Source organism: Bufo gargarizans, chromosome 9 (genome assembly GCF_014858855.1).
Source record: "Bufo gargarizans isolate SCDJY-AF-19 chromosome 9, ASM1485885v1, whole genome shotgun sequence".
Taxonomy (NCBI): Eukaryota; Metazoa; Chordata; class Amphibia; order Anura; family Bufonidae; genus Bufo; species Bufo gargarizans.
Window position 1 is genome coordinate 7,456,228 of NC_058088.1, and position 27,156 is coordinate 7,483,383.

Genomic DNA, 27,156 nt, shown 5'->3' on the forward strand with positions numbered 1-27,156 from the left:
ATAGAAGGGTACAACCAGTGGTCATTCTTTACAGTCAAGTGGCGCAACACAGTCTGGTTAATAGACGCGATATAGTATGCGCTCTGTAGCATACAATCACAGAAAGACAGATGACATAGACAGGACGAACACAGAAGAACATGGGGGGGGGGAGGGGGAGATAATTCCTGACCATAGATGTAGAGAAACAAAAGTCAGAATAATAAAGTGCAATTGAAGTGAGCCAATCTGTAAACCTATACCCATTTCAGGTGGGAATGGCAACCCGAAAAAGGGAATAGGGTAGTGGAGATTTAGAGAGGGGGCCAATATCTCCTCAGGGACTGGCTTCATCCCTATTTAGCCAGTTGGTAAATTCGTTAGAACCCTTAAACAAAATCCAGGGAGTCCAGATCTTTAGGAATTTGGCGGAATTGCCCGAGTCCTCCGCCCAAAGTTCCTCCATTCTATAAATTTTCTCAAAGGTAATTAGCCAGTCCCTAAGGAGAGGGGCAGAGGTGGATTTCCAGAACCTAGGTATGACCAGGCGAGCTGCCTGAACGAAAAATCGTAACAGGCCTTTCCTCAGGGTGGAAGTAGAGCCGGGAAACATGGAGAGTAAGGCACCCTCTGGCGTCCACCTAGTAGAGCTACTACAAACCAAATCATAGAAGTCATTAATGGCTTCCCAGAAAGGTGTAATCCTTTTGAAAAACCACCAAATGTGGGACATATTACCCTCTTCACTACCACACCTCCAACAAGTGTTGGGGCATGTGGGAAGGAAGGAGTGCAGCAGTGCCGGGGTCCTATACCACCTAGATAACACTTTAAAATTCTTTTCCTGGAGACCGCAGCTGATAGAAGACTTGTAAGAAAGCTCAAATGTCTTCTCCCACTGGTCAGCAGGGAATGTCTTTCCCAGTTCTCTCTCCCACACCTTTACATAGGGTAAGGAGGAAATGGTGTCGTCTTTCCCCTGGAGTAGCCCGTAGGTCAGAGACACTAAATGTGTAGGAGGGGATGTTTGTGATTTCATTTTTGAAACAATAAAAATCATGTTTTAGTGTCTCCATAGTCTGAGAGCCATAGTTTTTTCAGTTTTTGGGCGATTATCTTGGGTAGGGTATGATTTTTCCGGGATGAGATGACGGTTTTATTGGCACTATTTTGGGGTGCGTACGGCTTTTTGATCGCTTGCTATTACACTTTTTGTGATGTAAAGTGACAAAAAATGGCTTTTTCTGCACCGTTTTTATTTTTTTATGGTATTCACCTGAGGGGTTAGGTCATGTAATATTTTTATAGAGCAGGTTATTACGGACGTGGCGATACCTTATTTGTATACTTTTTTTTATTTATGTAAGTTTTACACAATAATATAATTTTTGAAACAAAAAAAAAATCATGTTTTAGTGTCTCCATATTCAGAGAGCCATAGTTTTTTCAGTTTTTGGCCAATTATCTTAGGTAGGATCTCATTTTTTGCGGGATGAGATGACGGTTTGATTGGTACTATTTTGGTGATAATATCGCTTGCTGTTGGTTTATTTAGCACAGCTTTTATTTTCTATTTTCTACGGTGTTCATCTGAGGGGTTAGGTCATGTGATATGTTTATAGAGCCGGTCGATACGGACGCGGCGATACCTAATATGCCCTACTATTTTGTACCAATTTTATTTTACTTTATTTGGGGGAAAATTACGTTATTGTTTATTTTTTACTTGAAACTTTAAATTTTTGGGGGGTGAAACTTTATTTTTTCAACTTTTTTTCACTTTATTTTTTGTCCCACTTTGGGACTTCAACTTCAAGTGTCTGTGGGTGTATTATTCAGAGGGAGACCCTAGAAACAGCGGAAAATATAACTGGTTTGAGGCACTCCAAAGGACCTAAAAGAGGTGATATGTAGTCAACAGGTGAAAACAAATGATGAGGAAGATTGGATGTGGAAATGTGAAAGTGTGAGTAGATCCCCTGGTGGTCCCATGCTCTGACACAATAATGGCCACAAAGACCTAATAAAAGACAACCCCACTTGTAGATGACTTTGTAGTCATTTTCTTCGTCACCAGGGTCTATAAACTTTACCCATGATATGTCCTGCTTGTAGAAGGACACTGTCTAGGTTCCATATGTTTAAGATCCAGGGGTGAAAAAAAGATGATGCCTGGATGAAAAAACTCACTTCAAAAAACCATGGAGACTTCAAGCTTCATGGCATAAATAATAATCATCAGATCAATATGAATGTTGGACAATTTTTATTTTCTTTTTCTTTAAAATGTATATAAATAATCTATAAGAAATCCAATAAATAAAATGCTATAATATGATAATTCTAATTAATTAACAAATATATAAAAAAATAAATTCATTAATTATAGATATAAATATATTCAAATAAATTATATAAATACATCAAATATAAATTAATCTTCTTTAAAACATCAAAGAATATTCATCTTTTTTTTAGGGATATTCAACAAAAGAAACATATTTTCTTAGAAGGCCCAGAAAACATTGATGAGGAGAATGAAGTTCTAGAAGAGTTTCTTCTTCTGTGGCGGCTGAAGTTTATAATCTGTGGACAGTGATTTTTTTCTTTCTCTTTCCAATATTTTATAGTCACCATTAGTCATAGGATGAAGAAGATTGACTTCATGGGAGATGCTACATGATTAAAGCTTGAATCTTCTAGACTTGTGGATCTTCTTTAAAACTTATTTGTAGTTATTTTACATGAGCCCAACACCCAACATCTTCCACCATTAGTGAGATAAGGCTGAGTAACACGGCATCCTGGAGACATTGTGGAGATGCCTACAATAAAATTAGTCAAGGGTTTATTAGGCACCTTGTGGATTCACCATTCACTATAAATTCCTTCATGTCATCTCCTCTATCTGCCATCTATGCTCTTTCTTCCTTTTGTCTTTTTAATGAAATTAGATCATTGTATAATGTGAAACTCTCTAGTCATCAGAAGAACCTCATCTACTCTAAGTGTCCAGGCTCATTTCTCTGCCCCACCATGGAGGGCAGAGTGATATTGTGTATGTTACATCTGTTGGCCAGTGTCAAACTCTTACCTCTTCCAAAAAGTACTGGAGATGGTGAAGCCATGGCATCAGCTCCTCTGAAGGTGTGCTACTGTATTCTGATGAATCCCTCTGACCAAAAGAAACACAAAATAATAAGTTATGGGTCAATATGTCCAGAACCAGAAACAATACATCAAATCATGAACCAAAAAGTGACAATGAAAACCATATGAACTTACACAGATCAGAAGATCATCCCTGATCTTGAGGAACATCATGAGTGACTGTGATACAGGGTCGGGCACATCAGATGTGGCCAGATTTGCCAGAACCTCTGTGGTTATTGTAACTCGCTCCAAAGTCAGAATCAGACGGTCACTGCGCTGTATAAGAGAAGATGGTTAAAAGTTTATAGGTTTATAAAAGTGGTTCCTTGTGTATATTTGTAGGTAAAGTTTTATTTTAGAGAATTATTGTGCAAGAAAGTGATGAGCAAGTAAAGAGACAGCCGCGTCTTCATCCGGATGGCGGACACGCCGGGACCCTGCAAACCAGCATCACCAGCCCTTCTTGAGCCACACCACTACCCACCAGAGCTGTCCACCTAACAGGATATGTACTGATCTCTATCTGGACAAGCAAGTTTTTCTGTATTATCTTATACTAGTTACTGCAAGCATTCAGACCTATATATATCCATATAGGCTGTGACTGTTGTTAAAAAGAGTGTTGAAATTCATATCTAAAACATACCCTATATACTATTTTCTTCACTCTGAATATTGTATTAACACTCTCAGAGGCTGGGAGGGCATGTTGCATTATAGTGATTGATTTGACAATGAGGATGTGACTGGATGACTATTTTCTTAGACCTCGCCACTATTATAGCCGTGTCTTCTGGCATATATTTAATGCCTCTTTCTAATGCTGGAGTCCCATACTTTACATCTTAATGTGTATCTAGAAACAGTGACCAGTGCTCTAAGACCAGTATTTTTCTCTGCCTTCATCATTCTGTTTACTTTAATCTATGGTGTAGGACACTCCGTATGTTTTTGGTCTTTGTCCCCTGAGGAGCCTAACATCAACAGGGCGAAACGCGTAGGGACGTTTTACATAATTCATGTTATAATCGTGCACTGTCTTTTCTAAATTTCTTACCTCTACTACACGGGGGAAGGGGTGTTCTGTGTATACCTTTTTTTTATTTTTGGTTCACTTGTAGACTAGTTTTGGTCTCCAATTAGGAATAGCATCATCTGTCACCCGTACCAGGGCCCTCCAGGGAATTATAGGAGGTACGAGATAGGGGATCGCCCCTATCGGGGCGGCTATTCCGTTTCTAGGCAGGGCCTAATCAATAGGGGATACACTAGGGATATTGCCCCTATAGATTATTTTATTCACTTGGCATCCTGCCATTTAGGAGACAAGTGACACATAGTCTTGTTTGCTTTAATTTGTGTTTATTGGTTATTTTCGTATCAAAAGGGTCTAAAATTTTAATTATGAATATTAAAAGTGAAGTTTTAGAATTAATGGTAATTCTGTGACACCCGTTTAATAATAAACCTAATTCTACTATAGTCCCGTGAACAGGGTTTTGTTCATTCTGTGAGTCCCAAGTAAAGAGACAGCCTACTTACATTTAGGTCACATACAGATGGCTTGTGTCTCATCATTCTTCTGTAGCATTTCATTGCACTGGTGGAAATGTCCTTCTCCTGCGGAGGGTCAGAATAGGATTTGTTGGAGCTTTATATCAAGTGTGGTACATATTATACACAATAAATATTGTAATGATTTAATTAAGAATATGTTCTAATAGAGCGTGACTGCTGATGTCTAATAGAGGGTCAAGAGTCAAAAGCCAGGAACCGATGGTAGATGGATGAATGTAATAGATCAATGGGTGCATCTATGAAGTTGGTTACTCTACAGTTCTATCAACATATAATATAGGATCAAGTTTCCTTCTTGACTTTTGACTCATCCTCCATAGCCATGAATCAGACTCCTCTCAGTATAAGACAATCTTCCCCCTTACATGTTCATTCTGCAGTTCTTTGATCATCTTGATGTCAGTGGAAGATACTGATTTATATCTGGACATTGAGCAGCGTCTCTTGTGTGGATGTCCGCTCACGGCAACAAATAGAATACAGAAGACCACCAGTCTGACGTCCATGGCTGGAGTATTGGTGTCAATCTGAAGACTTTCTTCTCTTCCTATGAACCTGTGTATAAGATATTAATACATATGATTATTGTACATAAACCCATCATGTAAATGTCCACAGCTCTGATGTTCTGTATATACACCCATGAGAAGACACTCACCTGCCCGGTTGTTTTGTGTCTCTCTGCTGCTGATCTCAACTGTGGCTCAAGTCTTTCCATCTTTCTCCTTTTATATTTCAGTCTCAAGGAGAGAAATTCCTTCATTTTCAGAATGTGGAGAAATCTTCTCTCTAACGTTTAGGATTCAAGTGACAGGAGACAGGGCAGCCGTGGGAACTCTTTACAACTTTCAGTTTCCTTACTATACAGGTGAGAAGGAGACGTCAGGTAACTGGGAGAAGATTCTTAAGACCAACTCCTTCCCCTAATACAGGAGGAGCTATAAACATAATGAGGATCATCCCGTCACTCAGTAACTACCTCCATATCTGTATATCACAAGGTTTCCTCCTGTCATATGTAGTAATGGAGCAATCTCCTATTAAGCATTTAAATGTGGCTTCTGACTTTTGATTTACCCTCTATATTAGACCTCAGCAGTCACACTCTACTAGAACATATTCTCAGTGGAGTCATTACAATATATAATATGTTTAATACACATTAAATGATGTAAAGCTCCAATAAATCCTACTCTAACCCTTCACAGGAGACCATGTCCACCATGAGTGGCGAGACACAAGCCATTCTTGTATAATAGTGTAGTGTCCCACTACGTAAAAGTGGGCACTACTTAAGGGTCAATTGGGTCATGTTGTTCCCCACCTCCTGTAGAGCATGGTCATGATATTTTGTATTGCATTGAAATGCATATTTTCATGTTATTTCCTGTGTACCAGGCCTGCTAGGGATGTCGTTTCTCCTCCAAAGCTGTAGAGGGAGCTAGGAAACCCTCTAGTATATATAGACAGGCCCAGTCCAGGAGGGGGGGGGGGTGTTAGAGGCCAGTGTTCACTCTAGTCATGGAGTAGCCAAGTGTCAGCTACGAACATGCAGCTGGATATCCAGGTTCTCCAACTGGGTCCAGGAGAAGAAGATCCTCCTGAGTTATCCTGCACCCTGCAGAGTACAGAGCAGTGCTAATCCTATCCAGACAAGTGGAAAGCTGAGGGGCAGAAGTTTATTGTCAGCAAGAGAATTGATACCAGAGGAGGTTTCCCTACCCAAGGATAAAGCCAGCTATTAGGCATACGGGCCTTAGAGAAAGCCAGACAGGATTCTGCGCAAAGTACAGCCTGATCTGTGAGTTTAATCCCCCCTGAGTTTTCTTGCTAGGATTCTACCTGCCACCTATGTAAAGCCTGCCTGCTACTAAATATACTTCATATAGAACTGTTTGGAGTCTGTACATAGTTTGAACTGTTCAGTAAAGAAGAATTCTAGTTCACTACAATCGTGTGTACCTCCATTATTCCTCCTAACAATCGTTGTGCCACCGTTACCAGCACTGGCATCACGAACTGTAAGGGTTCTTGCCACAGGCACGCTAAACCTTCAACACCCAGGGCACCTCACCTATCACCCGGCCTAGTCCCTATATCCAGAGAGTGCCCCAGAGGATTTACGTGCCAGCCTTTTCATCACTGCTGTACGCCTGCCCAGGGTATACTACAAACTGTGAGTACTAAGAGTAACCCTCGGTCTGTTAACTGACCCCCGTGACCTCACACTCGCTCACCCTGAAGGACTGGCGTACTGCAATAGTTCTCGAAAATCAATACATCTAGTGAAAGATCTTCAATCATCATGGCTTCAGAAGCAAAGCCTGTAACAGGAAACTTCAGCTACAAAATTTCAGCCAGGTCAACCTAAGAACATTTTTTGGAGTAGGGAATGACAGTGGCAATGATTTAGGGTTGAGGAAGATCCAGCTGTAGTGTCTGCTATTACTCAGAGGAAGAAACTACCAAAAAATTTAAAAGATCATCAGTTTGAGTCCCATGAAGGGACAGACAAGAGGAGGTGATACTGTGGTCAACAGCTGAAGACAACTGAAGACTGGACGCAGAGGAGATGAAAGTGGATGTCTTGAATCATTCCTTTAAAGGGGTTGTCCAGTTTTAGGAAAAAACTGGAAAAAACAGAGAATCTGCCTGCGAAAACTAAGTGATCTTTACCTGCCGCTCTTCCGGTCATGATATCTTTACACAACTGCATGTCATGTCAACAACACATGGCGACTGCAGCCAATCACTGGCCTCAGCAATGCACCAAAGAGACCAGTGATTGGATGCAGCCTTCAGGTGTGATTGATGCAACCGGGTAACAGATCTCAGGGAACTGATGTAGAAGCGAGGGGATCTGTCAAGTAAGCAAGGATCATTTCTTTATCTTTACCTTCCGAGTTTGTTGCATTTTTTTTTCTCACTTGCATCAATGGAAATGGCTTTTCTCATGTGCAAACATGGAGAGACATAGCCTTAAAACTATGGGAGTCTAAAAATATATCAAGAAAGATTTAAAGCAGTTGTCTCATCAGTTCAGGCTCCTCTAACCTCCAGCTATCAGCTGAGGGAAGTTACATCTGGCCAGACATTTCTCCAGCAGTGGATGCTGTACCAAAGCTGTAGCAGGAGACCCCCTCTATGATGCCATACGGCCCTGATAAGACATATGTCTTTTTGAGAAAACTCCTTTAAGACTTAACAGAAAAAAAGATGAGCATTTTCTACAAGGCACTGAAGAAAATGGAAATAAAACGGTTTGGTACAACTGAACATTGTGTTAGTGAATGCTTCTTAGATTTTTGTAGACAGCAAGAGGAATGCAAGTACTACTGACAAATTAAAAACCTTCTGTAGAGAAATAGAGGTTTAGGAAGAGTACATGGTCATCATCTAGGACCACCGCCAGCAAACCGGTAATCTGCAACCTGTCTTCCTTCACCACTCCGAGAAGTAGATCTATGGCTACCCCTGGTTGTTCACCAGAGCCTGCCACTGGCCAGTTGGACTTGGCTTCCAGGGACCTATCTGAAGAGTAAGGTATCAGAAAACAGGCGCTAGCTCACAGGTAGTAGACCCATCAGATGCCAAAGAGTAGCAGGTCTTAGTCAGGAGAGTCAATAGCAGCCAAAACAGCAGACAGGGGGTTAAACCAGAAAGAAAGGGGAAACATGTAAGGTATTAATCCAGAATCTAATCAAGGTCCAGAACAGTTCTGAGCACACAGAACAAACAGGAGCCAGGACAAAATCAAAGGCAAAGACAAATAGCAATACCCGACTTAACCTCCCCTACCTAGCAAAACTTGTAAAACCGCCATGTACTGAATCATGGCTAAATAATTTCCTGACACCTTGACAGGACAAGAGAAGTGGAAACAAGTTTCATTGTGTAACCTACAGATGAATTATAATTTTTTTTTCAAAAAAGAGTTAAAGAGGTTGTCTCATCTCACCGTTACTAAGTAGTTAGTAATGGCAAGATGAGACAACCCCTTTAACTGGGCAGCACAGAGGCTCAGTGGTTAGCACTGGTGCCTTGCAGGGGTCCTTGTGATGCTAATGTCTGTAAAGCCCTGCAGAATATGTCAGCGCTATATAAAAGTGTGTAAAAAAAATAAAAATAACTGCAAGTATTATCAAAACCAGTTTGTCACCCATCTATCTGCACCTTACGATGGCATCGATATTCATCATCCTCAGATCAAAATTAATGTTAACAATTTTAATTTACCATTTCTTTAAAATTCTTATAAAAATCCACAAGAAATCAAACATAATACTATGGATTAATTTGCAAATAAATGTAAAAGAATAAATACAATATATAGATACATGAAATAAATATGAATCTGTCTGAAAATATGAACAAATAATATTTCTTTAGGGAAACGACACTGGAAGAAAATTATATATATATATATATATATATTGTAGGAAGGCACAAGGGTCCGTCATTGACGGAAGGTATGTTTCGCCGAGATTCCTGGCCTCGGTGAGGTAAGAGCCGGTAATTTCATGTGTCAGCGGCAGCTAGTGCTGGCTGATATGGTTTTGCTATTTAGTATGGCTGTAAAGCCGATCCGGGCCGGCTCTTACTGGGAGCAGCCAAAGTGCAGGGTGGGTGGTTGCTCCCCACGCTCCAGGCCGGGTCTTGGTTTAGGCTATAAAACACAGGCAGCACTGTCAGGTGGGAGGAATTTACTCCTCTCTGACAGTGAAGCTCTGTCAGTCTCTGTGTTGGGACCTGGGAGTTTGGGCTTGGGTAAAGGCCTACGACCTTGTTGGCGTGAGAGCAGGTGGTTTCTGCTATGTCCAAGGACTTCTGCATTGCTGCATGGTGTGAACAAACACCAGACTCAAGGTGACTGTTTTCCTTGAAACTGACTTTTTGTTTTGCTTATCCTTATGTGTGAATAAACACCGAACTGTTTAAGTTAAAGACGTTGTCGTTGACTCTATACTGCGTCCGCAAGCCTGTCTACCAGAGAAAATCCCCAATATATATACATATATATACAGTGGATATAAAAAGTCTACACACCCTGTTAAAATGTCAGGTTTCTGTGATGTAAAAAATGAGACAAAGATAAATAATTTCAGAACTTTTTCCACCTTTACTGTGACCTATAAACTGTACAACTCAATTGAAAAACAAACTGAAATCTTTTAGGTGGAGGAAAAAAAAAAAAACTTACATAATGTGGCTGCATAAGTGTGCACACCCTCCTATAACTGGGGATGTAGCTGTGTTCAGAATTAAGCAATCACATTCAAAATCCTGTTACATAGGAGTCAGCATACACCTGCCATCATTTAAAGTGCCTCTGATTAACCCCAAATAAAGTTCAGCTGCTCTAGTTGGTCTTTCCTGAAATGTTCTTAGTCACATCCCACAGCAGAAGCCATGGTCCACAGAGAGCTTCCAAAGCATCAGAGGGATCTCATTGTTAAAAGGTATCAGTCAGCAGAAGGGTACAAAAGAATTGCCAAGGCATTAGATATACCATGGAACACAGTGAAGACAGTCATCATCAAGTGGAGTGGCACAACAGGGACATTACCAAGAACTGGACGTCCCTCCAAAATTGAGGAAAAGACGAGAAGAAAACTGGTCTGGGAGGCGACCATGAGGCCTACAGCAACATTAAAGGAGCTGCAGGAATATCTGGCAAGTACTGGCTGTGTGGTACATGTGACAACAATCTCCCGTATTCTTCATATGTCTGGGCTATGGGGTAGAGTGGCAAGACGAAAACCTTTTCTCACGAAGAAAAACATCCAAGCCAGGCTACATTTTGCAAAAACACATCTGAAGTCTCCCAAAAGCATGTGGGAAAAGGTGTTATGGTCTTATGAAACCAAGGTTGAACTTTTTGGCCATAATTTCAAAAGATATGTTTAGTGTAAAAACAACACTGCACATCACCAAAAGAACACCATACCCACAGTGAAGCATGGTGGTGGCAGCATCATGCCAAGGGGCTGTTTTTCTTCAGCTGGAACTGGGGCCTTAGTTAAGCTAGAGGGAATTATGACCAGTTCCAAATACCAGTCAATATTGGCACAAAACCTTCAGGCTTCTGCTAGAAAGCTGAACATGAAGAGGTACTTCATCTTTCAGCATGACAACGACCCAAAGCATACATCCAAATCAACAAAGGAATGGCTTCACCAGAAGAAGATTAAAGTTTTGGAATGGCCCAGCCAGAGCCCAGACCTGAATCCGATTGATTTTTTCTTCCCTCTACCTAAAAGATTTCAGTTTGTTTTTCAATTGAGTTGTACAGTTTATAGGTCACATTAAAGGTGGAACATTTTTTAAAATGATTTTTCTTTGTCTTATTTTTTTTACAGCACAGAAACCTGACATTTTAACAGGGGTGTGTAGACTTTATATCCACTGTATGTATTATTATTTTCTATTTTATTTTTTTTCCAAAAAGTTCCATAAACTATTGAAGAAGATAATCAAGATCTTGAAGAGCTTCTTCTTCTGTATTGGCCGAGGTTTATAATCCATGGAAAGTGTTTTTCTTTTCCCGTGTTTCATAGTCACCGGATGAAGATTGGTTGATGCTTCCAGGCTCGGACTGGCCCACCGGGGAGGCGGGGGATTTCTCAGTGTGCCCCCAGTCTTCTAAGCCCGAGATAAGATGGGGAGTAATTATTTCTCCTTTCTCAGGAGAGATAATTATTGTAACCACTAGGTGGCAGTATCGCACAGTGATGCAGTCTCCTACTGGTGTACATTGTACAGAAGGCCCCGCAGTTTCTACTAGACTTCTGGGGCTGCTGGCAGTAAAGGAGGAGAGAACATGTCTGGCCATCCTCCTGCCCTCCCTGCTGTCAGAAAACTGTGGCTGCTGGAGAGAAGGACTCCTCTGCGGTGCTGGGCTGATTTCTCAGGTGTGTGACAGTAGTGAGCTGTAGGAGACTGTAAGGGGGAAATAGGGGATTTGTTTATAGCAGACACAGATCTATGAATGTGTGCTGCTCTCTGCAGAGTTCAGAGTGGCACTGGGGGGACTCTGCCCTAGGTCCCCCCAATGCCTCTGCTTTAGGTGCACCCCCATAAGTGCCCCAGCTCCAGATGCCCCTCCAATGCCCCCACTCTAAAAGCACCCCTAATATTGAATCTTCTTCAGTTGCACCCTAATACCCCTGCAGCTGCTCCAGGATCCCCACTATTACCCTGCCTCAGATGACCCTAATGCCTCTGCTTTAGGCGCACCCTCATAAGTGCCCCAGCTCCAGATGCCCCCACTCAAAATGCACCACTGATATTGCCTCTTCTCCAGTTACCCCTGCTCCAGGATCCCCACTATTAGGACTCGTTCACACGAACTTTTTTTGCGTTCCGTATAAGGGCCGTTTATTGAGTTCCGTATACGGTCCGCATACGGAACAATTCATTTCAATGGTTCCGCAAAATAAATGGAATGTACTCCTTATGCATTACGTTTCCGAATTTCCGTTCCGTTCAAAGATAAAACATGTCCTATTATTGCCCGCAAATCACTTTCCGTGGCTCCATTCAAGTCAATGGGTCCGCAACAAAAAAAAAAACGGAACACATACGGAATGTACTCTGTATGTCTTCCGTATCCGTTCCGTTTTTGCGGAACCATCTATTGAAAATTTTATGCCCAGCCCAATTATTACTGTATATGCCATATGGAAATACGGAACGGAAAAATGGAATGGAACCGGAAACACTACTGAAACAAAAAACAGATCCTTTAAAAACGGCCCGCAAAACACTCAAAAAGCCATACGGTTGTGTAAACAAGCCCTTACCCTGCCTCAGGTGACCCTAATGTCTCTGCTTCAGTTATGACCCTCCGTTTGTGCCCCTTGCTCACGTTGCTCCTCTAGCACCTTTGTTAAAGGTTGTGACCTGCAAAGGGGGTTGGACTTAGGCTACTTTCACACTCGCGTTTGGTGCTGATCCGTCATGGATCTGCACAGACGGATCTGTTCAGATAATACAACCCCATGCATCCGTTTGTATTATCTTTAACATAGCCAAAACGGATCCGTCTTGAACACCACTGAAAGTCAATGGGGGGCGGATCCGTTTTCTATTGTGCCAGATTGTGTCAGTGAAAACGGATCCGTCCCTATTGACTTACATTGTGTGCCAGGACGGATCTGTTTGGCTCAGCGTTTTGGTGTCCGCCTCCAAAGCGGAATGGAGACTGAACTGATGCATCCTGAGCGGATCCTTATCTATTCAGAATGCATTAGGGCAAAACTGATCCGTTTTGGACCGCTTGGGAGAGCCCTGAACGGATCTGACAAACGGAAACCAAAATGCAAGTATAAAAGTAGCCTTATGCCCAAAAAATTCTGCACAGTGCATCACATTCTCCAGTATTGACACGTGTGGTTTACATGGCGGCAGTGATGATAATACGGATTTACAGGCATCACTGCTGCCATGTAAAGAGATACTGGTGGTGAAGTGGTGGAGGATTTAAAGAGGTTGTGCAGGTTTTCAAGTTATACTCTCCACACCATAGGACATAACTATATGATTAGTGGGGTCTGATTCTGCGACCCCCCACACACACACACTGATTCCAGGAACGGGTCCTGTTCCCCCTTGTTGATGGTGTGGCAGGCCACACATAAGCCCTGCTGCTCCATTCATTCTCTTTGGGACCACTGGAATTAGCCAGCACTGTACTCCGCCAGCGTTCAGACCCCCACGGATCACTTAGTTATCCCCGATCCTGTGGATAGAGGATAACTAGAAAAGTGGACACGGGCCCTTTAACAGGCGAGCATTTCTATTTTAGTTTGACACATATTTTGGGCCAGATTTTAATTATTATTATTTTTTTTTACACCCAAAGAAAACCTTTAAGGATAGGGGATGTGAAAAGGTGAAACAGCTATGACACGACAGGTGATAAGTGTCTGATTGGTGGGGGTCTGACTGCTGGGACCCCCATGATCAAGGGAACGTGGTCTTAAAGGGGTTGTCTCACTTCATCGGATTTATCATGTAGAGAAAGTGAATACAAGGCACTTACTAATGTATTGTTATTATCCATATTGCTTCCTTTGCTGGCTGGTAGATTGCAGGTTGGTCTGTAACCATGGAAACAAGCAGTGTATAATGGGATGGAAAAAGGAATCCAGCCAGCAAAGGAAGCAATATGGATCACAGTATATTAGTAAGTTGCTCGTATTAACTTTCTCTACATGATAAATGCCACTTACTGAAGTGAGAGGACCCCTTTAAGACCCTTGTGTACACTGATTGGCGGTAATGTAATTGAATGTCTCAGGACCCCTTTTTTCATGATCACTGGGTGTTCCAGCAGTCAGACCCCCAGCAATCTGATATTTATCACCTATCCTGTAGATTGGTGATGGTCATTATGGTAGGACAACCCTTTTAAATACTGCAGATTATGTGCAATCTGAGGAGGTTATGATTTGGTAAATTTAATGCCAGACATTTATGCTTAAAGGGGTTAAAGGGTTCGTCTCACTTCAGTAAATGGCATTTATCATGCAGTTAATACAAGGCACTTACTAATGTATTGTGATTGTCCATATTGCCTCCTTTCCATCACATTATACACAGCAGGTATCCGTGGTTACGACCACCATGTAATCCAGCAGTGGTGGCCGTGCTTACACACTATAGGGAAAGGCTGGAAGTGCGCATAGGCCAACACCTTTACCTATAGTGTGTAAGCACGGCCACCGCTGCTGGATTACACGGTGGTAATAACCACGGATACGTGCTGTGTGTAATGTGATGGAAAGGAGGCAATATGGACAATCACAATACATTAGTAAGTGCCTTGTATTAACTTTCTAAATGCCAATTGCTGAAGTGTGTGCTACACTTTATATGGTTAGGCATAAATGTCTTGGTTCGTGTATTGCTTGTTTCCGATGTGTGATAGGAACTGCATGTGTCTTGTTTCTGACTGACTTAAGAGCAGGATATCCATATGTGTGTAAGGCTACTGTCACACTTGCGGTCGCAGGGTCCGGCAGGCTATTCCAGTGGGGGATCAGCCTGCCAGATCCGTGCTTACGCTAGCCCACCGTGCCGCCGGAGGTCCGCTCCGACCCCATTCACTATAATGGGGGAGGGCTGAAGGGCCGGCCGCAGCATGGCAAACATGCCGAGATGCGGCCAGACAAACATACAGCGGACTTCCGGCGGCACGGTGGGCTAGCGTTAGCACAGATGCGGCAGGCAGTTGCCCCGCCGGAACATCCTGCCGGGCCCTGCTACTGCAAGTGTGAAAGTAGCCTGAATTCTGCCACATGTATGTTGTTTGTGCATTTCGCTGTGAGTGTCCGCCATCATACTTCATCTGCAATATTTCTGTTATCACTGTAAGGGGCTCATTAACACGACCGTTGGATGTTTTGCAGTCCGCAAATTGCGGATCCGCAAAACATGGATACCGGATGTGTGCATTCCACATTATGCGGAACAGAACAGCCGACCTCTAATAGTCTGTAATGCCGACAATAATAGGACATGTTCTATCATTTTGCGTAACGGCCATGCGTACATACAGACACGTAATGCACATGGAGTCATTTCCGTTTTTTTTGCGGCCCCATTGAAGTAAATGGTTTCACAAAGAGGCCACAAAAAAAATGGTACGGACACGGAAAAAAAATAAGTTTGTGTGCAGGAGCCCTAAGGTGGGCCCCCAGAATCAGTTAAACCGGTGGGCCCTAAGTACCCCAGTCCGACACTGGATGCGTCAGAATTTACAAGGGTTTTCCGAGACTTTAATACTGAGAGGAGGAGGGTTTGACACCGGAGATCCCCGCTGATCAACTGTTTAACCCCTTAGGGACCGGGCACATTTTCAACTTAAGGACCAGGCCATTTTTTGCAAATCTGACCAGTGTCACTTTATGCATTAATAACTCTGTATGCTTTTACCTATTAAACTGATTCCGAGACAGTTTTTTCGTGACATATTCTACTTTATGTTAGTGGTAAATTTTCGCCAATACTTACCTCTTTCTTTGTGGAAAATTCCCAAATTTCATGAAAAATTAGAAAATTTAGCATTTTTCTAACTTTGAAACTCTTTGCTTGTAAGAAAAATGGACATGCCAAATAAATGATATATTGATTCGCATATTCAAGATGTCTACTTTATGTTGGCATCATAAAGTTGCCTTTTTTTTACTTTTTGAAGACGCTAGAGGGCTTCAAAGTTGAGCAGCAATTTTTCATGAAAATTTCAAAATCAGATTTTTTCAGGTACCAGTTCAGTTTTGAAGTGAATTTGAGAGTCTTTATGTTAGAAATCCCCCATAAATGACCCCATTATGAAAACTGCACCCCTTAAAGTATTTAAAATGACATTCAGAAAGTTTGTTAACCCTTTAAGTGTTTCACAGGAATAGCTGCAAAGTGGAGGAGAAAATTCAAAATCTCTTTTTTTTACACTAATATGTTCTTGTAGCCCCTTTTATTTCATTTTTACAAGGGTTAATAGGAGAAAAAGCACCACAAAATACCTCATATATAGATGTAGATTGATCTGCGGGTGAACTACATGGCTCAGAAGAGAAGGAGCGCCATTGGGATTTTGGACAACCAAATCCCAATGGCGCTCCTTCTCTTCTGAGCCGTGTAGTTCGCCTGCAGAGCACTTTACGTCCACATATTGGATATGTCCTTACTCGGGAGAAATGATGATAAGGAGAACGAGGATGACAACAGGAAAGTGGGGTCATCCTCATCCTCACTGGGGCTCTCGGAGTCGAAAAGCAGCTGGGCGTATGCCTCCTCGGTCGAGAACATCTGCCGGGCCATCTTAGAACGCTAAATGGGAATGCGTGTGTGTGTAAAACTTTATTTAGTGTGTGTGTGGGGGGGGGGGGGGGGGGGAAGGGGTGTTTTTATGTATACCCTACCCTAACCCACCCTAACCTAACAGAATCCCCGAAAAATTGCTCACACCCTAAAAACTCGCTGATCAGCGGTACCAAGTTGATCAGCGGTGGGGTGGGCGATGCGCTAACAGTGGCTGGACGCTCTTTTACGGCTAAGAGTGCCGGCCACAGTCAGCTCACCTACAAAAAGAAAAAAAAAATGCGCTTGCGCCCAAAAATATGTGCGGGAGCAGGGCAAGTTGCAGCACCCCTGGTGGGATGGGGGTCGCACAGGGTGCTGTGGACTCCAGACACCCTCAGATCCGGTGTCCAACCTAAAGCTCTCCTTAAATGTTTATATGCCAGATGGCACTTTATGGGGTCTCAGGGGCCACGGATGGCAGCGGATCGTGTGGGATGCAGAGAGACCGACACAGGGCTCCTCTCTCCTTGCTCACACAGAAGTCTGTGGGCGGGGAGAGCGGAGCTCCAGGACGTTATCTCCAGGTCAGTCCTTCCAGCCAATCACCGGCGATCCTCATCCTCACCGTCACCTCACAGGTTCTACATCACCGATCACCCTCCTATTCCGGGTCATCGGGTCACCGGAGACCCGAATAACCCGGATATGCTGCAAACTGCAGGTCTGAATTGACCTGTGGTTAGCAGCGATCGCCGATACGGGGGTTACAGGACCCCCCTCGGCATTGTTACAGGGTGCCTGCTGAATGATTTCAGCAGGCACACCGTTCCGATTACCACCCGCCGCGCAGCGGTGATCGGAAATACACAGGGCCTACCTGTACGCCCTGTGTCCTTAAGGACTCTGACATCAGGGCGTACAGGTACGCCCTGTGTCCGTAAGAGGTTAAGAAGGCACCGGCGCTCAATTCAGTGCTGTGGTCTTCTCCTTGCTCACCAAGCACAGCGCCGTACATTGTATAGTGGTTGTGCTTGGTATCACGGCTGAGCTGCTTCTAGGCCACGTAAGCGATGAACGGCCTAGGAAAAGTTGGAGAAGGAAGAAAGTGCCGCTTCCTTCTCAAACAGCTGATCGGCGGGGGTCATCAGCATTACACTCTCGAAAAACCCCTTTAAGTTTAAAAATTGAAGCTCATCCTCCAGACTTGTGGATCTTCTTTGAAGCTTATTTTTAATTAGTTTTCCATGAGCCCAGCACCCAACATCTTCAAACCCTTAGTGAGATGAGACTGAGTAACATGGCATGCTGGAGACATTGTGGAGATGCCTACAATAAAATAAGTAAAGGATTTAGTAGGCATGTTGTGGATTCACCATTATTAACTACAAATTCCTCGTCTTCATGTCATCTTCTCTATCTGACAGTTGTTCTTCTAAAATTCTTCTACCTTCTCTGTGAAGTTCAGATCATAGCATAATATGAACCACTCTAGTCATCAGTGTGATCTCAGTGTACATGTTCAGTGTCATTTATCTGCTCCACCATGAAGGACAGGATGACACTGGAACATGACACATCTGACATTCATACAGGAGACGTATTTCTTCCACAAAGTGCTGGAGATGGTGCAGCCATAGCTTCAGTTCCTCAGAAGGCGTCTTACTGTGTTCTGGTGATTCCCTCTAAACATGAGAAATACAATATGAGAGTAAGGCCAAGTTCACACTTCAGTTATTTGGTCAGTTATTTCAATCAGTTATTATGAGCCAAAACCAAGTGCGGGTCAAAGACACAGAGCAGGTGCAGATCTTTCCATTATACAGTCCTGATCAAAAGTTTAAAACCACTTGAAAAATGGCAAAAATACATATTTAGAATGGCTGGATCTTAACAAGGTTCCAAGTAGAGCTTCAACATGCAACAAGAAGAAATGGGAGTGAGACAAAACATTTTTTCAGCATTCAATTTAATGAAAACAATGAATAAACTGAAACAGGCTGTTTTTCAGCTGATCAAATTTTAGGACCACATGCCTTTTAAAAGGCCAAATCTGTGCAAAGTTGTGATGGCAAAGGCAAAAAAACTCTCCCTTTTTGAACGTGGTCTCTCACAGCACGCCATCGCTGCTGAGGTGGGACGCAGTAAGACAGTCATTTGGAATTTCTTAAATGATCCTGAGGGTTATGGAACAAAAAAGTCAAGTGGAAGACCCCAAAAAATTTCATCAGCACTGAGCCGGAGGATCCAATTGGCTGTCCGTCAAGACACTGGACGATCCTCGACCCATAACCATCCTTACTGGTGCTGACTGCAGCCCCATAACCATCAGACGGCATCTGAGACTGAAGGGCTTCAAAAACAAAAAACGTCTTCAAAGACCTTGTCTCCTTGAATGCCACAGAACTGCTCGTTTGGACTTTGCAAGAGAGCACCAAACATGGGACATTCAAAGGTGGAAGAAAGTTTTATTCTCTGATGAGAAAAAATTTAACCTTGATGGTCCTTATGGTTTCCAACGTTACTGGCATGACAAGCAGATCCCATCTGAGATGTTTTCTACGCACCACAGTGGAGGGGGCGCCATAATGGTCTGGGGTGCTTTTTCCTTCAGTGGAACAATGGAGCTTCACGAAGTGCAGGGGCGTCAAACGGCCGCTGGCTATGTCCAGATGTTGCAGAGAGCATTCCTCATGACTGAGGGTCCTCGTCTGTGTGGTAACGACTGGGTTTTTCAACAGGACAACGCTACAGTACACAATGCCCGCAGGACAAGGGACTTCTTCCAGGAGAATTATATCATTTTATTTTTGGCCCATCCTGCGTGTTCCCCTGATCTAAATCCAATTGAGAACCTTTGGGGATGGATGGCAAGGGAAGTTTACAAAAATGGACAACAGTTCCAGACAGTAGATGGCCTTCGTGCGGCCGTCTTCACCACTTGGAGAAATGTTCCCACTCTTTATGGAAACGCTTGCATCAAGCATGCCACAGCAATTTTGGAAGTGATAAACAATAACGGCGGAGCTACTCATTACTGAGTTCATGTTTGGAAGTTGGATTTCTGTTTTGGGGGGGGGGGGTTATTTTTTTTTTTTTTGAGGTGTGGTCCTAAACTTTTGATCAGCTGAAAAACAGCGTGTTTCAGTTTATTCGTTGTTTTCATTAAATTGAATTCTCAAAAAATATTTTGTCTCACTCCCATTTCTTCTTGTTGCATGTTGAAGCTCTACTTGGAACCTTGTTAAGATCCAGCCATGCTAAATATGATTTTTTGCCATTTTTCAAGTGGTCTTAAACTTTTGATCAGGACTGTATTTCTATATATATATATATATATATATATATATATATATATATACAATACAGACCAAAAGTTTGGACACACCTCATTCAAAGAGTTTTCTTTATTTTCATGACTATAAAAATTGTAGATTCACACTGAAGGCATCAAAACTATGAATTAACACATGTGGAATTATATACATAACAAAAAAGAGTGAAACAACTGAAAATATGTCATATTCTAGGTTCTTCAAAGTAGCCACCTTTTGCTTTGATTACTGCTTTGCACACTCTTGGCATTCTCTTGATGAGCTTCAAGAGGTAGTCACCTGAAATGGTTTTCACTTCACAGGTGTGCCCTGTCGGGTTTAATAAGTGGGATTTCTTGCCTTATAAATGGGGTTGGGACCATCAGTTGCGTTGTGGAGAAGTCAGGTGGATACACAGCTGATAGTCCTACTGAATAGACTGTTAGAATTTGTATTATGGCAGGAAAAAAGCAGCTAAGTAAAGAAAAACGAGTGGTCATCATTACTTTAAGAAATTAAGGTCAGTCAGTCCGAAAAAATTGGGAAAACTTTGAAAGTGTCCCCAAGTGCAGTCACAAAAGCCATCAAGCGCTACAAAGAAACTGGCTCACATGCGGACCGCCCCAGGAAAGGAAGACCAAGAGTCACCTCTGCTGCGGAGGATAAGTTCATCCAAGTCACCAGCCTCAGAAATCGCAGGTTAACAGCAGCTCAGATTAGAGACCAGGTCAATGCCACACAGAGTTCTAGCAGCAGACACATCTCTAGAACAACTGTTAAGAGGAGACTGTGTGAATCAGGCCTTCATGGTAGAATATCTGCTAGGAAACCACTGCTAAGGACAGGCAACAAGCAGAAGAGACTTGTTTGGGCTAAAGAACACAAGGAATGGACAATAGACCAGTGGAAATCTGTGCTTTGGTCTGATGAGTCAAAATTTGAGATCTTTGGTTCCAACCACCGTGTCTTTGTGCGACGCAGAAAAGGTGAACGGATGGACTCTACATGCCTGGTTCCCACCATGAAGCATGGAGGAGGAGGTGTGATGGTGTGGGGGTGCTTTGCTGGTGACACTGTTGGGGATTTATTCAAAATTGAAGGCATACTGAACCAGCATGGCTACCACAGCATCTTGCAGCGGCATGCTATTCCATCCGGTTTGCGTTTAGTTGGACCATCATTTATTTTTCAACAGGACAATGACCCCAAACACACCTCCAGGCTGTGTAAGGGCTATTTGACCATGAAGGAGAGTGATGGGGTGCTGCGCCAGATGACCTGGCCTCCACAGTCACCGGACCTGAACCCAATCGACATGGTTTGGGGTGAGCTGGACCGCAGAGTGAAGGCAAAAGGGCCAACAAGTGCTAAGCATCTCTGGGAACTCCTTCAAGACTGTTGGAAGACCATTTCAGGTGACTACCTCTTGAAGCTCATCAAGAGAATGCCAAGAGTGTGCAAAGCAGTAATCAAAGCAAAAGGTGGCTACTTTGAAGAACCTAGAATATGACATATTTTCAGTTGTTTCACACTTTTTTGTTATGTATATAATTCCACATGTGTTAATTCATAGTTTAGATGCCTTCAGTGTGAATCTACAATTTGCATAGTCATGAAAATAAAGAAAACTATTTGAATGAGAAGGTGTGTCCAAACTTTTGGTCTGTACTGTATATATATATATATATATATATATATATATACAGGGTGGCCATTTATATGGATACACCTTAATTAAATGGGAATGGTTGGTGATATTAACTTCCTGTTTGTGGCACATTAGTATATGTGAGGGGGGAAACTTTTCAAGATGGGTGGTGACCATGGCGGACATTTTGAAGTCGGCCATTTTGAATCCAACTTTTGTTTTTTCAATAGGAAGAGGGTCATGTGACACATCAAACTTATGCTGTGAAGATACGAGATGTGCAGCACCTGAAACTACGGATACCTGGAAGCCTGTGCTAGCATTTCTCCTGCAGTGTTGCTATCAGTGTGTCAAGAGTGGGAGAAGAGGCTTGCATTGACAATCCAACACAATGGGCAGCACAATGAACACATTTTATAAGTGGTCAGAAACTTGTAAATAACTCATGAAAGAATAAAGTTACATTAAAACCAAGCACACCATTGTTTTTCTTGTGAAATTCCCAATAAGTTTGATGTGTCACATGACCCTCTTCCTATTGAAAAAACAAAAGTTGGATTCAAAATGGCCACCTTCAAAATGGCCGCCATGGTCACCACCCATCTTGAAAAGTTTCCCCCCTCACATATACTAATGTGCCACAAACAGGAAGTTAATATCACCAACCATTCCCATTTTATTAAGGTGTATCCATATAAATGACCCACCCTGTATATATTGTATATATCATATATATATATATATATATATATATATATATATTTATTAATTATGGGTATATTATTTATAAGCATTGGTGGTATAGTGTGTTTAAATATACTTTTTGTAAAATAATGGCACCTCATTTCGTTGGTGGTTGTAGTGGCTGCATGCTTATTAGGCAAATACCTGAATCAAGCATCCAGCGACGTCACCGGACTCTCCGTCTCCTTACCAGCGATGCCGGCGTCTTCTCCTCCGGGTCTAGGGCTCACGTCATCGGCGCAGGCGCACTGAGGAAGGAGCAGCCAAGCAAGCGTCCTTCTCTCAGAGCGTCTGTGCCGAATGAGGACCGGTACGGTGCAGGCTTGGGATTTCAGCTGCAGACAGGGCCAGCGGAAGGAGGAGAGCGCTCACTGGCCCTGTCAATCAAGTGGAGAAGGGGGCGTTTTTTAGACCGAGGATGCAGCGGCTACCAGCAAGTAACCGCCCAACTTGCTGGTAGTGAAGAAATTTGCATATCACAAAAGTACTATTTTTAAAGAATTTAAAGCACAGCCAGAGGTAAGAGGGGTAAATATGGACTCTGCGTACATTAGCAATTATATTAACCCTTTCAGGACACATGACGTACTGGTACGTCATGTATGGTTCCGATCACTGCCGCCGGGCGGGCGGTGATAGGAACACGGTGCCTGCTCAAATCATTGAGCAGGCACCTAGGCTAAATGCGCCGGGGGGTCCTGTGACCCCCCCATGTCGGCGATCGCAGAAAACCGCAGGTCAATTCAGACCTGCGGTTTTCTGCATTTCCAGGTTATTAGGGTCTCTGAAGACCCGATAACCCGGAACAGGATGGTGATGGTGGTGTGATTTCACCCCACCAATCACCATCCAGCGCGATCCTGAGTGGTGATGGTGACATCACCACTCAGGATCGCTTCTGATTGGTCTGTGGGTGGTCCGGCGGCAGATTCAAAAGAGGCAGGCGCCCCTCTCCTCCTCCTTTTGTGTTCCGGAGCCGAGGAGAGAGGAGCTGCCTGCACGTGTCTGCCGTCGCTGCCAGCACCCCGATCTGTGCCCCCAGGACCCGATCTCTGCCCACAGCACCCCATCAGGTACATAGGGACAGCATAGGGAAAGTTTGGTTTAGGCAGGGAAAAAAAAGGGAAAGGTAGTTTCTGAACTTGTTATTGCATCACCCTAGTTAGGGTGTCTGGGGTCCACAGCACAGCTGTGTGACCCTAGACCCCCCAGGGGTGCTGCCGCTTGTCCCCCCTGCCCCCCTCCCCCCCACTTTTTTGGGGTGCAGGATTTTTTATTTTTTTTTGTGTACTCTGACTGTGGCCGGCACTCTTAGCATCCGGCCACTGTTAGCGCATCGCACACCCCACCGCTGATCAACTTCAGACGGTTGATCAGTGGTTTTGATTTTTTTTTTTCACATTTTTTGGCCTTTTTTTATTTTATTTTTTATTTTTTTTCTGTTAGGTTTAGGGTTAAGTCCGCGAACACCCGTGCCCCCACACACACGCACACAAAATAAAGATTTCCACACACGCACATACACACGCAGACACACACTCCCCTATGGCCCGCCGGACGTTCTCAACCGAGGAGGCATACGCCCAGCTTGCCTCTGACTCCGAGAGTCCCAGTGAGGACGAGGATGACCCCACATTCCTGTTATCATCCGCGTCCTCCTCATCATCTAGCGATGATGATGAGCCCCCAAGGCGGCGGAGACGCCGCCAGGCGGAGCAAGGGGTCCGCCATGTTAGGGACCCTGTGGCCCAGCCTAGTACGAGCAGCTCTGGGGCTCGTACTGGTTTCCCGGCCCACCAGTTAAATCCACCGGAGCACCCTGCCGGTGAACTAGTCTGGTGTAGCCCAGAGCGATATGAGCCCGTGATTCCTGATTTTGTAGGCCAATCAGGAATCCAGATTTCCACAGTGGGCTACACTGAATATGACTTTTTTTTGTCATTTTTTCAGTGACCCACTGGTAAATCTGATGGTGGAGCAGACGAATCTGTACGCCCAACAGTTCGTCGCTCAACACCCGGGCTCCTTTTTGGCCAGGCCCGGTGGCTGGACGCCGGTCAGTGCAGCCGAAATGAGGACATTTTGGGGCCTCGTGCTGCATATGGGCCTGGTCAAGAAACCCAGTGTCAGGCATTACTGGAGTGGGGACGTCCTATACCAGACCCCACTTTACAGTACGGCCATGACACGCTCCCGGTTTGAGGCCATCCGGAAATGTCTGCATTATTCCGATAATGCAGCATTTCCCCCCCGAGGTGATCCTGCCCATGACCGTCTGAATAAGATACGGCCGGACATCGATAACTTTGGGGCCAAATTCATGGAGGCCTGTGTACCTGGAAGAAAGGTCGCGGTTGATGAGTCTCTCATCTGCTTTCAAGGGGAGACTCATTTTCCGCCAGTATGTGCCCTCCAAGCGGTACCTCAGGGTACACTTACAAATTTCGTATATATAGGGGCGAGATTCCCGGATTCAACCCCCAGAATGTTCCCCCACTCTGGGTGTTACCGGGAAACTTGTGTGGGACCTTATGTACCCACTGCTGGATAAGGGTTACCACCTGTACGTGGATAACTTTTATACCAGTATCCCCTTGTTTCAGTCCCTTGCCGCCAGATCCACGTTCGCTTGTGGGACCGTGCGAAAAAATCAACGCGGCCTCCCTGCCCTCCCCCTCCAGGTACCTATCCCCAGGGGTGAGACCCGTGCCCTTACCACTGGAAACCTGTTGCTGGTCAGGTATAAGGACAAGAGGGATGTCCTTGTACTGTCCACAATTCACGGTAACGGCATCACCCCTGTCCCTGTGCGAGGTACCGCGGCAACAGGTCCTCAAGCCCGATTGTATCGTCGACTACAATCGGTATATGGGAGGAGTTGATCTCTCGGATCAAGTCCTCAAGCCATATAACGCCATGCGCAAAACCCGGGCATGGTACAAAAAAGTTGCGGTCTACTTGGTGCAGGTTGCCATGTACAACTCTTTTGTACTATCCCGAAGCGCTGGCAACACAGGGACATTCCTCCAGTTCTATGAGGCAGTCCTCAAGGCCCTGATCTTTTCGGACCGGGAAAGAGCAGGCCGGAGTACCTCAGGAACTGGAGGCGCCCGGATCGTCCCTGGCCAACACTTTCCAGGTGTGGTCCCCCATACTGGAAAGAAGGGACGAACCCAAAAAAAGTGCAGAGTGTGTGGCAGGAGCGGGATACGGAAGGACACCACTACTCAATGTGACACGTGCCCCGATCATCCGGGCCTCTGCATTGACGGTTGGTTTAGGGAGTATCACACTTCCATGGAGTACTAAATTTATATCCCAATTTAGCACTGACATCGGATAAAAAAACTGGTTCTCAGACTTGAGACACCCAAAAAAACTAAAATAATTTATTAAAAGTAGACATATTAGGTATCGCCGCGTCGGTAATAATCTCCTCTATAAAAATACCCCATGACCTAACCCCCCAGATTAACACGGTCCAGGAAAAAAAAAAAAAAAAAGGTGCAAAAAAAAGTTTTTTTTTTGTCACCTTACATATCAAAAAATGTTATGGCAAGTGATCAAAAAGTCATATAGCCCCCAAAATAGTGCCAATAAAACCGTCTGCTCGTCCCGCAAAAAATGAGCCCCCACATAAGATAATCGGATAAAAAAAAAAAAATGACACTTAGACTTTAGAGATACAAAACATTTTTTTTGTATCAAAAAGGATAATATAGTCTAAAACCTAAATAAATGTAAAAAAAGTAGACTTATTAGGTATCGCCGCGTCCGTAAGAATCTCCTCTATAAAAAGACCCAATGACCCAACCCCCCAGATTAACACGGTCAAAAAAAAAAAGGGCAAAAAAAGATTTTTTTTGTCACCAAACATAACAAAAAATATAATAGCAAGCAATCAAAAAGTCATATAGCCCCCAAAATAGTGCCAATAAAACCGTCCGCTCGTCCCGCAAAAAATGAGCCCCCACATAAGATAATCGGATAAAAAATAAATAAAAAAAATGACACTTAGACTTTAGAGATACAAAAAATTTATTTTTGTATCAAAAAGGATAATATAGTCAAAAACCTAAATAATTGTAAAAAAAAAGTAGACTTATTAGGTATCGCCGCGTCCGTAAGAATCTCCTCTATAAAAATATCCCATGACCTAACACCCCAGATTAACACGGTAAAAAAAAAAAAAAAAAAAAAAAACGGGAACAAAACAAGGGTTAACAACCAAACAAAAGTTAATATTTATTACCCTGATACTGCAGTTTACAGAAATGCCACATTTGTGGTCGTAAACTGCTGTATCAGTAAAAGGGAGGCCGCAAAAGGAAAGGACCGACATGGTTTCTGGAAGGCCGATTTTGATGGCCTTTTTTATTGACACCATGTCCCTTTTGAAGCCCCCCTGATGCCCCCCTAGAGTAAAAACTCCCTAAAAGTGACCCCCATCTAAGAAACTACACCCCTCAAGGTATTCAAAACTGATTATACAAACTTTATTAACCCTTTAGGTGTTCCTCAACAGTTAATGGCAAATGGAGATGAAATTTCAGAATTTCAATTTTTGGTAACCTTGCCTCACAAAAATGTAATATGTAGCAACCAAAAATCATATTTACCCTAAAAATAGTCCCCAAAAAAATGGCACCTTATCCCTTAGTTTCCAAAATGGGGTCACTTTTAGGGAGTTTCTACTCCAGGGGTGCATCAGGGGGGTTGAAACAGGACACGGTGTAAATAAACTGGTCCATAAAAAATCAGCCCTCCAGGGGGGCGTGGCTTGGCCGCTGAGTGGAATGGCCGCCTGATCTTAGAGCTCCTGCACCAGAGCGACTGCAATTGAGCTTCCCAGAGCTTACATCATCCTCTCCACTACCCGATTACCCTAGGAAGAAGCTGGACGTCATACCGGACAACATGGGGAGGACCAAAAGACAA

At 43.5% G+C, this 27,156-nt stretch overlaps 1 protein-coding gene across 1 annotated transcript; it reads right to left on the reverse strand.

The window, feature by feature from the left end:
* Positions 1 to 2,714: 2,714 nt before the first annotated feature.
* LOC122946581 (interferon lambda-3-like) lies at positions 2,715 to 27,125 on the reverse strand. The gene is made up of 6 exons (XM_044306301.1): positions 27,103 to 27,125; positions 5,076 to 5,265; positions 4,675 to 4,752; positions 3,265 to 3,408; positions 3,074 to 3,154; positions 2,715 to 2,804 (listed from the first exon to the last, which is right to left on the reverse strand). Exons 1-6 carry the CDS (start codon positions 27,123 to 27,125, stop codon positions 2,715 to 2,717), a joined length of 606 nt encoding a protein of 201 aa, XP_044162236.1.
* Between the last annotated feature and the right edge of the window lie 31 nt (positions 27,126 to 27,156).

What these genes read in the sequence shown, in the direction of transcription:
- LOC122946581 (XM_044306301.1), bottom strand. Translation starts at nt 27,125, where the DNA reads ATGACGTCCAGCTTCTTCCTAGG. An exon ending in ACGTCCAGCTTCTTCCTAGG is followed by an intron (nt 5,266 to 27,102) that starts GTAATCGGGTAG and finishes TCTTATACACAG; the next exon opens with GTTCATAGGAAGAGAAGAAA. An exon ending in GGGATGATCTTCTGATCTGT is followed by an intron (nt 3,155 to 3,264) that starts GTAAGTTCATAT and finishes TCTTTTGGTCAG; the next exon opens with AGGGATTCATCAGAATACAG.